The 13,827-nt window shown below is 41.5% G+C and overlaps 1 protein-coding gene across 2 annotated transcripts in view; it reads right to left on the bottom strand.

Annotated features, from left to right (window-relative positions):
- Positions 1-12,133: 12,133 nt before the first annotated feature.
- The window catches only part of Tgs1 (trimethylguanosine synthase 1), a 29,364-nt gene continuing 27,670 nt past the window's right edge, over positions 12,134-13,827 (bottom strand). For both annotated transcript variants that reach the window (XM_038348123.2, XM_038348124.2), the window contains one exon: positions 12,134-12,416. In XM_038348123.2, coding sequence (XP_038204051.1) covers positions 12,279-12,416 — 138 coding nt within the window. In that variant the 3' untranslated portion in view covers positions 12,134-12,278. The remainder of the gene's footprint in view (positions 12,417-13,827) is intronic.

The following is a 13,827-nucleotide window of genomic DNA, read 5'->3' as shown; positions in this document are numbered from 1 at the left end:
GTGCCAGTGTTGGTCCAGTTAGAGCTGTACATGGCTTGGAGTCATCTCTAGTCTAGTGCTTTGCTTTCATACCATGTGCAGATGGCTAAGGGGGTTGTTTCTATTCCAACAGGCTAGTACTAGATGTGACTATTCTTTCTTTATTTTTAATATTTATTTATTTATTTATTTATTTATTTATTTATTTATTTATTTATTTATTTATTATGTATACAGCTAGCCAGAAGAGGGCACCAGACCTCATTACAGATGGTTGTGAGCCACCATGTGGTTGCTGGGAATTGAACTCAGGACCTTTGGAAGAGCAGGCAATGCTCTTAACCACTGAGCCATCTCTCCAGCCCTAGATGTGACTATTCTTAAATTGTTCATCATGAGATGCAAACTGGCATCGTGTTGTGGAATATTTAACTACATAAAGATGTGTTACATTTGTTTATGCTATATTTGTTTAATTATGTAAAGATGTGTTGCATTTGTTTCACCTTGCCTGCCTAAGGCACCTGATTGTCTAATAAAAAGATGAACAGCCAATAACTAGGCAGGAGAGGGATAGATGGGGCTGGCAGGCAGAGAGAATAAGTAGGAGGAAAAAATCTGGGCAAGCCGGGCGGTGGTGGCGCACGCCTTTAATCCCAGCACCTGGGAGGCAGAGGCAGGTGGATCTTTGTGAGTTCGAGGCCAGCCTGGTCTACAAGAGCTAGTTCCAGGACAGGCTCCAAAGCTACAGAGAAACCCTGTCTCGAAAAACCAAAAAATCTGGGCAAAGAAACAAGAGAAGCAGTAGGAAAGAACAAGGGAGAAAGAAGCACACCTCAACCTTGAAGATAGACATTACCTCAGAGTAAAGGGTTGGAAAAAGATTTTCCAATCAGACAGACCTAAGAAGCAAACTGGTGTAGCAATCATAATATCTAACAAAGTAGACTTCCAATCAAAATTAATTAAAAGAGAGAAGGACATTTTATTTTCATCACAGGAAAAATCTACCAAGACGATGTCTCAGTTCTGAACATCTATGCCCCAAATGTAACGGCACCCACATTTACAAAAGAAACATTACTAAAGCTTAAATCACAGATTGAACACCACACACTAATAGTTGGAAACTTCAACACCCCACTCTCACTGATGAACAGGTCTGACAGGCAGAAGGTCAACAAAGAAATAATGGAACTAACAGACATTATGAATCAAATGAACCTAACACATATCTACAGAACATTTCATCCAAATGCAAAAGAATAAATCTTCCCGTTAGTCCCTCATGGAGCTATGTCCAAAATTGACTATATACTCTGCCACAAAGTAAGCCTCAACAGATACAAAGAAATTTTATTTTCTTTGAAAATAACCCCTGTCTCCTATTTGACCACCATGGATTAAAGCTGGATTTCAACAACATAAACAACAGAAAGCCTATAACCTCTTGGAAACTGAATAACTCTGGTTATTGAGTAACCAGTGGGTCAAGGAAGAAATAAAGAAATTAAAGACTTCCTAGAATTCAATGAAAATGAATTCATAACATACCCAAACTACAGGACACAATGAAAATAGTGCTAAGAGGAAGTGCACAGCAGTAAGTGCCTTCATGAACAATTTAGAGAGACCTCATACTAGTAATTTAACAGCAGACCTGAAAGATATATGAGAAAGTGAAACAAATACACCCAAGAGGATCAGATGGCAGAAAATAATCAAATTGAGAGCTGAGATCAATAAAATAGAAATAAAGAGAATAATACAAAGAAATAATGAAATAAAGAGTTCGTTCTTAGAGAAAAATCAACAAAATAGACAAACCCTTATACACACTAACTAAACGGCAGAGAGAGGCTATCCAAATTAACAAAATCAGAAACAAAAATGGGCACATAACAGACACTGAGGAAATCCAGAGAATCATTATGTCATACTTCAAAAACCTTTTTTTAAGTCTTATGTGGATCCATCCCCAGATAGTGGGTGCCATTTTGTAGGTAGAGACTGGCTCAAGTTTGAGAGAACCTAGTGAGGATAAGACAGCAAAATCTAGGTAGACACCCCTCCAGCCAGAGGGAGGGCTTGTCTGTCTCTCATTGGCTGGAGGTACCCTCACATCACATGATATCACTTAATCTTTATAAGCTGACACAGTAATAAACGGAGTTCCTGCTTTGACTTGACTCCCTATCGTGTCTGATTGTCCTGCATCATGGGGCTGCAGAATGGGCAGAGAGCACACTCACCTTTCCCTGGGGAATAAGGAGGCTAAGGAAGCCTAGCAGAGGCTATAGACAAAACAGCAGCCTACAGAATGGCAAAAGTTCTTGACCAACCCCACATCTGACAGAACACTGATTTCTAAAATATATAAAGTACTCAAGAAACTAGATATCAGCAAACCAAATAAACCAATTAAAAATGGGGAAAATGGGGTACAGATCTAAACAAAGAATTTTCAACAGAGGAATATCAAATTGCTGAGAAAGAAAAAAAATGTTCAACATCCTTAATTGTCAGGGAAATGGAAATCAAAATGACTCTGAGAATTCATCTTACATCTGTCAAGATGGCTAAGATCAAAAACATAAGCTCATGCTAAGAGGATGTGGAGTAAGGGGAACACTCCTCTACTAATGGTGGCAGTGCAAAACTGTACCACCACTTTGGAAATCAATATGGTGGTTACTCAGAAAACTGGGAATTAATATACCACAAGACCCAGCTATACCACTTTTGGGCATATAGCCAAAGGATGCTCTACCATAGCACAAGGACATTTGCTCAACCGTGTTTATAACAGCTTTATTTATAAAGACAGAATGTGGAAACAACCTAGCTGTTCCTTAACCATGAAGAAGATGTAGTACATTTACACACGGGAGTATTACTCAGCGGCTAAACAATGGCATGAGGAAACTTGAAGGCCAATGGATAGAACTAGAAAAAATCCTGAGTGACATATCCCAGACCCAGAAAGATAAACATGGTATGTACTCACTCAAAAGTGGATATTAGCTGTAAAATAAAAGATAACTATGCTAAATTCACAGATCCAGAGTGATTAGGAAACAAGGAGGGTTCACACATGGAGCAGGGGATGAGACCCAGATCTTTCTGGGAAGGGGAAATATAAGAGATTTCATGAGTGGACTGTGGGCAGGCAAGGATGGGAACATGAGAGGTCAGGTTTTTTTTTTTTCGGGGGGGGGTGTGAATATTGATAGAGACTACTGGAAGTGGGCATAGCATTTCAGGGTTAGGTAGAAACCAGGCATAAGGGTATTTCCTAGGAATCTATAAGGATGACTCCAGTTAAGACTCTTATCAATAGCAGATATATAGCCTGAACTGGACATCTGTGACCAGGCAGGACTTCCAGTGGAGGGAGTGGGAGCCCAATCCAGGCACATAACCTTTGATGTATAGTCTGTCCTGACTATGTGATATGTTGGGGTAAGGGTGGCCTAGAGATTGAGGGAGTAGCCAACCAATGATTGGTCTAGCCTTAAACCTATGCCAGGAGAGTAAACCTACCTCTGACACTGCCTGGAGCACCAAGACCCACAGGCTGAATGACCCAGAGACCTTGGCTAGAACCAAATATGACTGGAATAAAAAAATGTCAACGTAATGATGTCTAATGATACCCTGATATTGATTGGTGCTTAGTCCAATTGTCATCAGAGAGCCTTCACCCATCAGATAATGGAAACAGATGCAGATCCACAGTCAAACATTAAGCAGAGCTCAGGGAATCCCTAAGAAGAGTGTAGTATCCAGAGGGGTCAAGGACACCACAAGAAAACTCACAGATTCAACTAACCTGGACTTATAGGGGCTCACAGAGACTGAACCAACAACCAGGGAGGGAACATGGGACTGACCTAGGCCCTCTGCCTATATGTCAGGGTTGTGTAGTTTGGTCCTCTGGAACATGGGACTGACCTAGGCCCTCTGCCTATATGTCAGGGTTGTGTAGTTTGGTCCTCTTGTTGGACTCCTAACAGTGAGAACAGGGGCTGTCTCTGACTATTTTAGTAGCTTCTGGGATCGTATTTCTCATATTGGGTTACTTTGCCCAACTTTTTTTTTTTTTTTTAAATATTTATTTGTTTACTTATTTTGTATACAACATTCTGTCTGCGTGTATGCCTGCTGGCCAGAAGAGGGCACCAGACCTCATTACAGATGGTTGTGAGCCACCATGTGGTTGCTGGGAATTGAACTCAGGACCTTTGGAAGAGCAGGCGATGCTCTTAACCATTGAGCCATCTCTCCAGCCCCTACTTTGCCCAACTTTAATACATGGGGAGGTGTTTAGTTTTATGGCAACTTGATATGCCATATTTTGTTGAAATCCATGGTAGAACACTTCTTTCCTGTATAGAAACGGAGGAGTATATTGGCGTTGGTGGTGGGAAACAGAGCAGGTGGAGGAGGAATTGGGGGGAGAGAAGGAAGGGGAAACTGCACTCAGGATGTAAAATAATAAATAAATAAATAAATAAATAAATAAATAAATGACAATTAAAAAATAGGGAGAAGAAAAAGTATTCTTGTTTGCATACTAGCATTTCTTTGTGAAAATAAATATTTAAGTATGTTTTAATTTATTTACTAGAATATAATTTTAAAGGCAATCTGTAAATGAAGAGAACAGAATAGAATTAAGCAATTCTGCTGCCTTTACTATCTGGACTGGGAAGCAGTATGCCAGGTTTGGAGACAGAAGCTGGGGGATCTCTGTGCATTCAAGGCAGTCTGGTTGACATAGTGTGTGTTCAAAGCCAGTCAGGACTGCACAGAGACCTTGTCTTAAAAAAAATTAAGAAGGAAGATAAAAGCTCTTCATAGTAACTGTTTTTGATACACATTGAAATGACTTTTGATAATAATATATATTTCTTTTTAATGTTAATTTATTATTAGTGTAGCGCAGGAGCGTTGGCACACTCAACAGTGTTGCTTTGCTATGGGAAAGTCCACCATGTTTTCGTTCTGAGGACGCAATCCGGGGCTGCAATGAACTTAAGCACACTGTTACTGAGTGTGCGTTGCTCAGCCTTCCCGTGCTCACTCAAAAATCCCTTCACTTTTTTCATTTTCCCCAGATCTGTTCCAACCAGCATGAAAACCTTCCGGTGGTTAGAGATGCACTGACTCTGACTCACTTAATAAATGTGAACACGTTTTTGTTTTTATTAATATACCTTCTGAAGATTCCCTCACCATTTTTTCATATGAGTGTTTTGCACACATGTACATATGTGCACCAGGTGTGTGCCCAGGGAGGACAGAAGAGGGCCTTGACCCCTGGAATTAGACTGAGAGACACTGAGTCACCATACAGTCTGCAAGAACAAGTCCTTCTCTCCAGCCCTGAACATACTTTTTTTTTTTTTTTTTTTTTTTTTTTTTTGGTTTTTCGAGACAGGGTTTCTCTGTAGCTTTTTTTAAAGCCTGTCCTGGAACTAGCTCTTGTAGACCACGCTGGCCTCGAACTCACAGAGATCCGCCTGCCTCTGCCTCCCGAGTGCTGGGATTAAAGGCGTGCGCCACCACCGCCTGGCTCCTGAACATACTTTTTAGATGAATAATTAAGCAACACATATTCTTCCTCCTTCGAATGCAATTTTAATTGAGCAATATAATCTTTTAAATTAGAAATTAGCAGCAAAGATATGGCTTTCATTGTGACACTCTATCAGTGTTATTACCTACCACATAGATACTAGATTTGTGACTCACTCCCCCACCTTCCTCTCATGGTCCCTCCTCTCCTAAGGCTTTGGCTTTCATGAATTATATTGCCCTTGCGTGTTCTCCCTCTACTTTTCTTTAGATCTCCTCTCCACTCATAGCTCTTTCTGCCTTCATTTCCTATTCTGTGTGTGTATCCATCTTCACAGAACTTTTCTGTGTAGCCCTGGCTGCCCTGGATCTCACTCTGCAGACCAGGCTGGCTTTGCACTCAAGAAATCACTTGCCTCAAGTGTGTTGGAATTAAAGGTGTGCAACATCACATTCGGCCATTTTTCTTGGTATTTTTAGAAAATATTTAAAGAAAATCTATGTGCATGTGTGTGGGTGCTCAAGGTCAGAAGACGGTGTCAAATCTCCTGGGGCTGAAGTTGTGAACCACCTGATAAGGGTGCTGGAAACTGAACTTGGGTCCTCTGCAAAAATAGCTAGTGCTTTCTTAACTGTGAGCCTTACTTAGTAGTTTGACATCTTGACTATGTCATATGGTCAAGGTTCTAAATGCCTCTTCATTATTTCCACAGATATGGGACACTTTTCCCCCTATCATTTCTTTGAAGAAATTCTGTGCCTTAAGTTTAGTATGTGTTTGTGTGGCTGATATGTATGAGTCCAGAGGTGCACAGAAACCCAGGAGGGCATCAGGTAAATCCTTTATTACCTAGAGTCTCTCACTGACTCTGAAACTCCAGCCTAGCTGTGAGCTCCCAGGATCTACTTTTCTCTGCCTCTCCCCGCAAAAGTAACCAGGGGCATTGACTTCTTTAAGGATAGTGCTAGGTATCTGAGCTCAGGTTCTCATGAACATAAAGGAGCCATCTCCCCAGCCCAAGCTTTCCTCTCAGCTCCTTCTATCTGTAGCTTGGGTATTCTGATCATATCCTGTTGTTTTTCTAAATTATAGCTAGGTTCCTTCTGTTAGAATGCAGTATTTCCTTGAACTTGTTCTTCATCTAATCTTTTAAGCAGTCTTGCAGTTCCTCCCCACAAACCTAGTAAAGTTTTGAGTCAAGCAAAACCACAAGTTACTGCGTGTGGTGTTCCACCGATATCTAGCTACTGGAGAAACCCATAGGGATGGGCTTCTACATCTGATAATCTTTTTTAAAAAAAGATTTATTTATTAATGATGTATGTACACAACATCTGCCTGCATGTATCCCTGCAGGCCAGAAGAGGCTCTCACCAGCTCTCACTATAGATGGTTGTGAGCCACCATGTGGTTGCTGGGAATTGAACTCAGAACCTCTGGAACAACAGTCAGTGCTCTTAACCTCTGAGCCATCTCTCAGCCCCTACATCTGACAATCTTAATCTGGCTGATAGTTTGTTGGTGCTCCCCACTGTATTTACCAAATGGAGATTCTAATTGTCAACATTTTTGTTTCAAACAAATAAATTTCCTTGTTCAATTTGTCTCCAATGGAGCTTAGTTCATTCACATTGCTGTTTTGTTTCCCCCTTTCCATCCTGCTTTCTCATCTGATAATGGCTTTTGTCACGCATTTCCTTAACCATCTTCTCGCTTTAATCTCTGGGTCACTATTTTTGCTAGTAAACTTTTGAGATCTTTATCTGGCGTTTTACCCATTTGTCTTTTGAGTTACAGTCTTGTTGGAATGATTTATGCCTGCCTTTTCATGTTTACTGTTTTTTTAATTCTAATTTTAGTGTGTGTGTGTATGTCACGGTGGGCGTTTGGTCAGAGAACTTCACAGAGTGGTTATCTTCCTTCCACTGTGGGTTCCAGGGATTGAACTCAGGCTGCCAGGCTTGTTTGATTTTTCAACTGCACATACCTCGGAAGACAGAAATTCAGCTGGTGGAGTTGCCATCAGACTGGCTGGTGAGGCATTTTCTTGATTGCTAATTAATGTAGGAAGGTCCAGGCTACAGTGAGCAGTGCCATGCCCAGGTAGGTGGACCCAGGCTGTAAGAAAGGCAGCTTTGTAGAAGGCCAGAAACTGCTATGGCCCTGCTTCAGTACCTGCCTTGACTCCCCTCGGGTAGATTATGACCTGGGGGTTTTAATATGGAATAAACCCTTCTTCCCCAAGGTGGTTTTGGTCAGTGCTTTATAGAAACAAGAACACCAGAGAAGGGCTTTTATCGCTGAGCCACTGCATCAGCCCCCTTCTGTGTTTCTGTGTTGTGATCTATGCATCTACTAGCTTGGATATAATTTCTGGTTTTCACTGAGGCTCTTTCAAGCATAGCTTGCTCTTGAGGGTTTAATCTCCAGTACCATTCACTGGGAAAACTAGTGTCAACAGTAATAATATTAGACCATATAAGAATTTAAAATCAAGTAAAGTCAATACATATCCAATGAGTAAAAAGGAACCAATGTACAATGTACTATGAAGTTAAAAACACTTTAGTGTTTTAATCAGGTTAAAAATAAAAATAGTAAATGAGATAAAGGGACGGGGTCAGAGGAAATGAGAAGCAGGGTAAAGAAACAAATAAACAAGGAGTGGAAGGGTGCTACCAAGGAGACAAAGGCAATACTTCCAGGAGAAACACTAAATGTTTTCTAATAAGAAAATTCATTAATGTAAAAATGGAAAACTAAAGCATAGTTTTTGAAAATAAAGATCTCAAAAATAAAAGATTACCCAATAATGAAAATATGTATAAACAAAGCTAGATAAATGGCATGGAGAATAAAAAGGAAACTAATAGTTTTAAGATACATTAACATAAAAATACGGCAGTAGTCATTAGCACTGACTACTCGTGCAGAGGCTGTGGGTTTGAGTCCCAGCACCCACGTGTGGTCCACACCTGTTTCTAACTCCAGTTCTAGGGGCTCTGATGGCCTCTCTAGCCTTATTAGGCCTCAGGCACTCAACAGAGCACATACATACAAGTAAGCAGAACACTCATCCACAAATAACTTAAAAATGGCCACCCAAACCAAACATCCAGGGACATATAAGGGAAAAATATTAAATGTTGGAGTGTCTTCTTTCCTGGGTCTTTTGAATTTCCTATGATTTGTACCAGAGCTAAGCTTGTTTCTGCCAGATGATTGCTGGGACAGGCTTAAGTTCTGTACTCTCTCTTTACATACCAGGGCTTCTGATGGCCACACTGAACTCTGGTCTGGTCTGGACAGGTTCTCTCTTACCCCTCCCAGACACCCCGGTGCAAACCCCCTTGGAGTGGGTAATGCTACAGCTGGGAGTTGGTTCTCACAGGCACTGGGAGTAGGGGAAGTCATTACATCACTGAGATCTGTACAGGTAGAATTGTTTGCACACTTTGAAAAGCTGCTCAGTGTCCACCCCCTGCTGGAGGGGATGCAGCTCTGCTGTCAAGAGCGCTGGAGCTCACGCCAGGCAGCCTGATCTAGGTCTACTGTGGTCTTCAGGCCCAGTGTCTTGGTCAGGGTACTACTGCTTTGATGAAACGCCATGAGCAAAAGCAAGATGGGGAGAAAAAGGGTTTATGTGGCTTACACTTCCACATTGTAGTCCATCACCGAAGGAAGTCAGGACAGGAACTCAGCTGGGCAGGAACCTGGATGCAGGAGCTGATGCAGGGGCCATGAAGGACTGCTGCTTACTTGCTTGTTCAGCCTGATGTTATAGAAGCCAGGACCACCAGGCCAGGGATGGCCACATCTCTAATAATACTCTATAGGCCCGTCTATGGCCCGATCTTATTGAGGCAGTTGGGGCTCCCTCCTCTCCAGGGACTCTGGCTTTTATTAAGTTGACATAATGCTAGCCAGCATAACCAGAGTTACCGAGCTCATTATCACGTAATGTTGATGAGGTCTGCTTCCAGGCACTGGTGAGACTATCTCTCTCTGCTCGTTTAGATGTTGGGCATTCTTGCTTTACACATCTCTAAGGGTTGTCTCTCACCTTGAGATGGTGGGAGGTTTGATTCCAATATGCTAACTGGATTGTTCCATGTTCTCAGGCCCCAGGTAGCTCAGTTTTACACAATAGGCTTCCTCTCATGACAGCATCTGTGTAAAGCTCTCTAAGCTAGGAAAATCTTTTTTATTTTCCTTTCTTTGGGTGGTTTACTTTAAACGAAACTATTGAAAGTATCTGTGCACATGAATGCATGAGCCCACAGACACCAGAAGGCGACACTGGATGTCCTGGAGGTGGGGTTACAGGTGGCTGAGCCTCCTGACCTGGGTGCTGGAAAGTGAACTCAGGTCTCTGAGAACAGTCCTCACTCTTAACCTTTGAGCCATCCCTTCTTCCTGTCAGGCAGGAAACTCCTCTCAGGCTAACTGATTCTTTTAGCTGCAGCTGTATCTAGCTGCGCTTCTTCATTTTGGTCCTTTGTTCTTATGCTGTCCCACCATCTCCAGCTGCCTCTCTCTCCTGCTCTGCATTTCTGAAGAGTTTCCTCCGGTTCTGTCTTTGGAATATTTTCCTTACCCTGGTATTTCTGCTTCACTGGGTCTCATGGAAGCATACTGTAGACTGAAATCTTAACTGGAAGTCTTAGCAAAATTTCAAGACTATAAGCTTCTATGTTATATTATTTCATATTGATTTTGCAAAGCCCAAGTAAAAAGATGTGGGCTGGAGAGTTAAGAGCCACCCATTGTAGGGGTTCACAATCACTTGTAGCTCCTATTCCAGGAGATCTGACACCTTTTGGTTCCTGAGGGCACCTGTACAAGTGGCATCCATTTAGAAAGTCACAAATTTGAGGTCATGTATGCATACATACACAAAAGCCTTTAAAAAGAAATTCTTGTTAAAGCAAAGATATGGAAACAAACTGAGATAAATAAGCCTTAACGCAAGTTCAACTTTATTGAAACAACCTGGCTGTATTTGTCAAGACTTAACTGTACACAGACCTGTGGTCTCACTGCTAGAAACTGAAATGTTGTTCAACAGCATATACTGTAAGGAAAGACAGTACATATGTCAGTAATGGTATAACCATGCAAACTGCCTGGGTGCCTCTGCAGGGAACTACTCTATATACACAGGGGATGGAATACAGGACAGCCATTTAAAACATGAGGTAGACTTACATGTATGACATGTATGAACTGAAATGGAATGTCCTCCAAGATAAACTGAAAAGCCAGATGTGGCAGGTGGAGGCAAGAGCATCAGGTACTCAAAATCATCCTCAACTACACAAAAATCTGAGGCTGGTCTGGATAATATGAGATTTCTGTAAAAACCAAGCATACCAAAACAGGAAAGTAAAAACATTGATTGATTTAATCAAAGCATCTTGGGATGGAAGACCAGAAGACCCAAGTGCATTTCCTAGTACCCAAACTGAGTAGCTCACAACCAGTAACCCCAGCTCCAAGGGATCCAACCCCCTTCCCTGGATTCTGTGGGAACAGGCACACACATAGTCATGGGGGTAAGGGCAGGCGTGCACACACACATACTCACTCTAAAAATAGTATCTATTTAATAAAATATACATTAAGTATCTCAAAAGGGAAGGCACTGGATGAACGATGTATGAAAGGATACTGTAATTCAGTCTTTTCTTTAGAAGAATTAACATGGGGATCAGTGGGTTCGTTCAGCAGGTAAAGGCTCTTGCCATAGCTTTAGCCTGAAGACCTGAACTTGATTCCCAAGAACCCACAGGGCAGAAATGGAGAACGGATTTCTGCAAGTTGTTCTGACCTCTACGCACAGGAAATAAAAATTCAATAAAAAAGTAAAACACAAAACACTGTTGACTGTGATTATCTTTAGATAGTTGAATATAAAAAATAGGTAAGGTAGTGGGAGAGTGCTACCTTTCTTGTTATAGCATTAAATTGGTAACATTATTTCACCAGAGGTTAAATGTGCAGGCAGAACTGCTTCATTTTTCTTTGCATTTTAAAAAAGCATTTACACACACACACACTAAACCAAAACATAGTTAAAGAACAGAAACATACAAATATACACAGATGCACTTAATTTAAGCACAGGGTCATTTTTTTTGAGGCCAGTTTTCATGTAACTCAGGCTGGCCTGGAATTTATGCAGCACAGGATGACCTTGAACCTCTGAAGTGCTGGGACCATAATAGGTATCTGCAACCACCTGGCCCTGATGCTTACTGCTTTAGAGTACTGAACACAGCTCAGTTAGCATTCCCTGAAGATCACAAACCACTTCACTAGCATTCATTAAAACTCATAAAGGTTTCCATATCACACGTTCATAATATTAAGGAGCTGAGAAGACCTTCCCAAGTCTCATTCAAATGCCACTCTCATTCCACATGATCTTGCTATCAGTAAATGGACTTTGCCAGTACAAGGCAGAACAGCTCTTAAAGAGAGAGTAGGTGGAGTCAAGGAGACACCATGTAGCTGCTGAAGGGGAAAGATGCCAGAACATTACCATTAATCCACAGCCTCGTGGCGATACATAGATGAACAGAATGGGTTAATTTAAGATGTAAGAGCTAGTCAGGAAGACACCTGAGCTGCTGGCCAAACAGTGCTGTAATTAATGCAGTTACTGTGACGTTATTTGTGTCTGGGTGACTGGGAAACCAAAGCGCAATCTCTGTCTTCAGTTATCCTCCACTTCTGCTTCAGAGGCCGGTCTTCTGATCAGGTCACCAAAATATGCAGTGATTGTCTTTAATTTGTTGTTAAGAAAGTTCTGCTCTATTTCCACTTGCCCTCCAGGCCCAGCCAAGGATGCCACCTGCCAGGAAGAACACAATAATAAAGCATGCTTGCAGGACTTTTTTTTTCTCCCCTTGAGACATGGTCTGATTAAGTAGTTCTGGCCAGTTTACTCACTCTGTAGACCAGGCTGTCCTCAAACTCAGACATCATGCCTCTGCCTCCTGAGATTAAAGGTTGTTCACTGTCATGCCCAGCAAACATAATTTTCAAAACAGTTTTTATTCTCCCAACCTAAACTATCAGTAAGAGAAAGGCTGCCTTTTTCTGTTAAGTTCTTCATAGCAACACACTCAATACTGCTTGCCGGTTATGCATTAAATGCAGTATCTGGTGTAGAAACCCGACTGTTTTGACCTGAGTCAGATCACTGTGCTATGCTGTTCTAAAGATGCCGTCTTTCCACTGCCACAAACTAAGGATTCAGACGAAGAGAAAACAGACAAACCCTGCGCATGTCACATTTATTTTAGCAGACATTTAAGAACCCACTTTCCTAAAAAGCTCAATTTTAATTTTTTTCTTTTTATGTGGCAGTCAGAGGTCAACTTGTACAGGTGAGCTCTCTCCTTCTACCATGTGGGTCATCAGGTGTGGTGGTGGGCACTGTGACATGCTGAGCACTGCCACCAACTCCTAAGAACCCCCCTTTACTCATCCCATTGTGCTCATGTTACTCTCTCAATTGCTCCACAAGCTTCACTAGCCTTTGAGTAGAGCCTGCACTTGTCTATTTATCTCTATTTTCTTAGATCTCTATGTCTGATTACTCCCTCTATCTACTGTTCTTTTGTGTTATTTTAAATTTAATATTTATATGTATCTGTATTACTGATTTTTATGTCTACTAGAACATAGCTACTGACTCAAGGAGATAAAAGCATTCCTTCTTTCAGAGTTAATATTAAGGATTAGCTGCAAAGAGTCTTTTGCTTTGACAACACTCACATTGGTCTTTGCAGCATTTTAAACCAGCAAATTTCTTTCCAATACTTCTTTCCTCCCCCTCCCCCCGCTTCCTTTTTTCTACCCTGGCTGTCTTAGACCTTACTCTGGAGACCATGCTTGTCTGTAACTCAGAGATTCACATGCCTCTGTCTCCTGAGTGCTGGGATTAAAAGGCGTCAGTTCTTATACTGATAAGGTTTTCAACCAGCACCCCAACATTTTAAGAGAGTTCTGGTTTTACAGTGAGAGTTTGGATAGCAGGGATAACGTTCTAGAACAACTCCAAAAGAAAAAGGGAATGGGAGGTCAAGGACAAGGGAACCCAGCAGAATATTTCACTGGCTACAAAAACTGATGGGCATCATTTCCTACATGGAGCAGCTTCTAAGACAGGCTCTATTTGCATAAGACAACCAATTTAGCAGAATGAATAGAATGTAACATAACCTCTCTGAACCGGAAATTAAAAGTTTGCTACAGAC

The sequence above is a fragment of the Arvicola amphibius genome, chromosome 11 (genome assembly GCF_903992535.2).
Source record: "Arvicola amphibius chromosome 11, mArvAmp1.2, whole genome shotgun sequence".
NCBI lineage: Eukaryota > Metazoa > Chordata > Mammalia > Rodentia > Cricetidae > Arvicola > Arvicola amphibius.
This window is presented reverse-complemented; position numbering and strand designations above follow the sequence as displayed.